This window comes from Atta colombica, unplaced genomic scaffold (genome assembly GCF_001594045.1).
Source record: "Atta colombica isolate Treedump-2 unplaced genomic scaffold, Acol1.0 scaffold239, whole genome shotgun sequence".
In the NCBI taxonomy this organism is placed as follows: Eukaryota; Metazoa; Arthropoda; class Insecta; order Hymenoptera; family Formicidae; genus Atta; species Atta colombica.
Genome location: NW_017259337.1, coordinates 66,448 through 70,584, shown reverse-complemented (window position 1 = coordinate 70,584; position 4,137 = coordinate 66,448). Strand labels below are relative to the sequence as shown.

Below are 4,137 nucleotides of genomic sequence, written 5' to 3'. Positions count from 1 at the left end.
AAATATATATATATATATATATATATATATATATGTGTGTACATATAATATAAAAACAAGGTTACTGTTCAAAGCTACTGATTAGCATATGTTTCTGATAACAAAATATGTTAACATCGCAACTGTTGACATCGCAATTAAATTCATCTATTATAGATTGAATACCAATATAATATCACTGCTCAGTCCACATACAACCAGAGATCTGATTATTACTATCAAGACGTTCCACTCACAATGCTCATTTCATCTTTACAATTTATTAAATATTATACAAGAACGAATAATGTTCACAAGCATTGTGAACGCCAAATGGAACACATTTCAATATAATCTTAATTGAAATTATGTAAATATTTAAATATTAGATATCATATTAATATTTACCAAGACCGTGAACAATGAATTTACTGTATTTCCTCACGCGACAAATTTATTTAAATTAAGGCAAACATCTCAGTGATCAGATATGTACCTATTTACACAAAACTTTATTTCTTTATATTATTATTATGGTCAGCATTTATAGCGTGGAATTGTGGAGCCACATTCAAAAAGTTTAATATGGAAATTCGACTCAAGAAATCCAAGAATTGAATTAAAAGCAACCGTAAATTGTTTTAAATATTGTGCATTACTGTCGATATTTATGATAGTAGTACAACTTTAATTTTTTTAATTTGTAGACATTCGAATGAATTTGTCAGTAAAAATTGCGGAAAAGCGGCAAATTTCAATTGTCACCATTTTATTTTTCTATTCCCCACTCGAAATTTGCACACGGAAATTTCCACCGGCGAGCTGAGGCGAGTCAATTCGCTAAGCCTGATTTTTATTAATCTCATGTTTTTTTTAATATAATATTATTATAATTTTATTGTGAAGAATTATGAGAAATCTTCAAGAACAATTAAATTATAACATTATAACATAAAAAAAGCATTGAAAAAAGTATTTGAGATTAATATTATAATAAATTTATGTATGTGTCCGGATATCCCATAAATACATGTCTAGTTATTGAGATATTTACCTTAACTTTACCTTAACTTTAAAAAAAATCAAAATCACCTTTGAGTAGAATCTTCCGAAGGAAATTGCAAGCACATGTGAACGATATCAAGGCAAACGCGTCCCACACATAAAATTTTCAACGTATTAACTTCCATCGACGATTCCCCACAGATGATCTCCTCATGAGTACTTGACATCATGTCTACAGTCAGAATATTTTCCTTCACGCTCTCATCTGCGTAGTTGCTATGCACAGGGTCGACAACTTATTTCGCCCGTGAGTGTGGAATTTTTGACTAATGAAAGGAGAGAGGAGTAAAAAATGATCTTACTTTATTTTTTATTTATTTTGCGCTATTTGTTACCCGTCCCTTTTTTACAATTGCAATGCGTCTGTCGGTAAGAGATTTATATTGGCCGTAACCGTAATTTGTAAGAATTGATTAATCACATTCGAGTATTCCCTTCTCTTTCAATTGTAATAGAGGAATGTGTTCAACTGTGATTATCAATTCTTGCAGATAACGGCATACAGCATACGATTACAGTCAGTATAAATGATTCCTATAAAAGTTCAATTTCTGCTATGCGCGCAATTGTACTGCCACGAATATCGATTGACACCTGCATACATTTTAAAAAATTTATATATGATTTTTAATCCAACTCTTGGATCTCTTGGATGTGGATTTCCACACTACTCTCAATTTTGAGTGAGGAGTGCTCCACGATTTCACATTACAGTTGCCGGGCCTGGCTATGCATAGACTTCTTCTTTTTCGTTTTTATTAACCATTCCTATCAACGCAAGATAGAAGTTTTAAATATAATCTGGAAGGTCAATGAATTACGACATTACAACTTGACATTACAACATTCTTTAAGAGCAATCAAAGCACTGTGCCTCAAAGCATCGACCAATTAGAAGAAAAAAACTTTACTTGACTGCTCAAAGAATTCTTTAAAACATTTGTACCATAATGTTGACCGTATATTATAGAATAAATATTCTATATTTATGACGTCCCCTCAAATTAGCCGCAGATAATTTTTATTTATTAGTATATATTACTTATCTCTAAACAACAGATTATCTAGAATTGAATACAATAAATTAAATATAAATTCCTTAAAAGTTGCATTAATTTACGCTTTCTAATTTGCGCTTTTAAGGAGTTTATATTTAATTTATTATATTCAATTATATTTTTATATATTAGGTATACAACTTTGCTTCCGCCGTTTTCCTATAGATGGCTTTAGTGGTAAGTGGTGGTCGAAATAAATAGATCATAGACATCATACAATAAACTTGGGCATCTGTCAACATAACCCCATAGAAACATTAGTCGATTTATGTCTGCATCATAAAGTTATTCTCGATTGAAAATGTCAGTTTACGAGCCAAATTCTCGTCATTTGCGGGAGGTTTTAATTTTTTGCTTCAATATGAAGAAATCTGCGGCTGAGGCTCATCGAATGTTCTCAAATACTTATGGTGAGGCCGCTATTAGTGAAAGAACGTGTCGTGAGTGGTTTCAACGCTTCAAGAACGGTGATTTTGACGTCCAAAGTCATGCTCTGTATTTGGTGGGACCAGCTCGACGTAGTGTATTATGAACTGTTAAAACCGACTGAAACAATCACAGGCGATCGGTATCGAACGCAATTGATGCGTTTGAGCCGAGCATTGAAAGACAAACGGCCGCAATACAACGAGAGACACGATAAAGTGATTTTGCAGCATGACAATGCTCGACCCCATGTTGCGAAAGTGGTCAAGACATACTTGGAAACATTGAAATGGGAAGTCCTACCCCACCCGCCGTATTCTCCAGACGTTGCTCCCTCTGACTATCATTTGTTTCGATCAATGGCACACGGCCTGGCTGACCAGCACTTCCGGTCTTATGAAGAAGTAAAAAATTGGATCGATTCGTGGATAGCCTCAAAAGATAACCAGTTTTTTCGACGCGGGATTCGTACACTATCCGAAAGATGGGAGAAAGTAGTGGCCAGCGATGGACAATACTTTGAATCATAAATGTAACCAGTTTTTTACAATAAAGTCTCGAATTTCGGAAAAAAAACGGCGGAAACAAAGTTGTACACCTAATATATATTTTCGAAAAATCAATCAATTGAAAATCTATAAAATAAATTGTTTCTTTTAGCATGAAATATCACATCTTGTACTTCGCGGACAAGAATTTTGAAACACCCTATATATATGTATGTTCTATATAGAATACTATATATAAATGTGATATGTTTAAAGGTACCTTTTCATGTAGATGGTTATTATGAGCGACAAAACGAGTCATGTGATCAAAATGAACGCTTGCTATTCGTTAATTTTAATCAGGATAACTTATTTGTTAAAAATGAGCTTTAACGTCAGCATGAAACTGCGCCTTAAATGTTTGAACATCATGACTGTTGGTTGTTTATGAAATATTATTACTATATCATTATTACTAATTATTATTAATTACGATATACTTTTATTTTATTTTATTATTATGTTATTCGTCAAACATCGATATGTCAAACTACGAAACATACCTCCAGCTGCTTCAAAGAGAAAATTCGTTTCTCAAATAGACTACTTTCCTTTCATGAAAGACGCACTCGACACAAACGTTATTGTATTTGCCTTGACATTCAATAAATAACAAAAATAGAATGACACGTGTGTCTCCTAAAAGAAAAATATTCAAAATCAACAATCATGATCTGCGAATAAGGCTGTAGTCAAAGTCTCGCTACAAATGCTTTGAAAAAAAATGCTTTGAAGCATTTGATGGACCAATTAGAAGAAAGAATTTTACAAACTGACCAATCAAAAAATGCTTCAAAGAGTTTGCAGCATCGCGTTGGCCGTATCCTAAGTAGACAGGAAGAATGCGCTCTGAATATGTCTATATACTAATATGCAATTTCATGCATTGAGCAATTATAATTTCTTAATAATCCATGTTCATACACCTGTATATTGCAAATACATACTTATAAAATATATACATATATAATTATAAGATATAGAGTAAAATTGTAAATAACATTGAAAATCTCTCCTCTAAATCGCAGGAGAATCATATCATTACTATTGTGACAGTTAAA

General features: G+C 32.4%; 1 protein-coding gene across 1 annotated transcript in view; it reads right to left on the bottom strand.

The window, feature by feature from the left end:
• The window catches only part of LOC108688807 (ketohexokinase-like), a 3,693-nt gene extending 2,458 nt beyond the window's left edge, over positions 1-1,235 (bottom strand). Inside the window, exon 1 of the mRNA XM_018195227.1 lies at positions 1,072-1,235. Within this exon, the coding sequence (XP_018050716.1) occupies positions 1,072-1,214 (143 nt within the window). The 5' untranslated portion in view covers positions 1,215-1,235. The remainder of the gene's footprint in view (positions 1-1,071) is intronic.
• Positions 1,236-4,137: the final 2,902 nt, after the last annotated feature.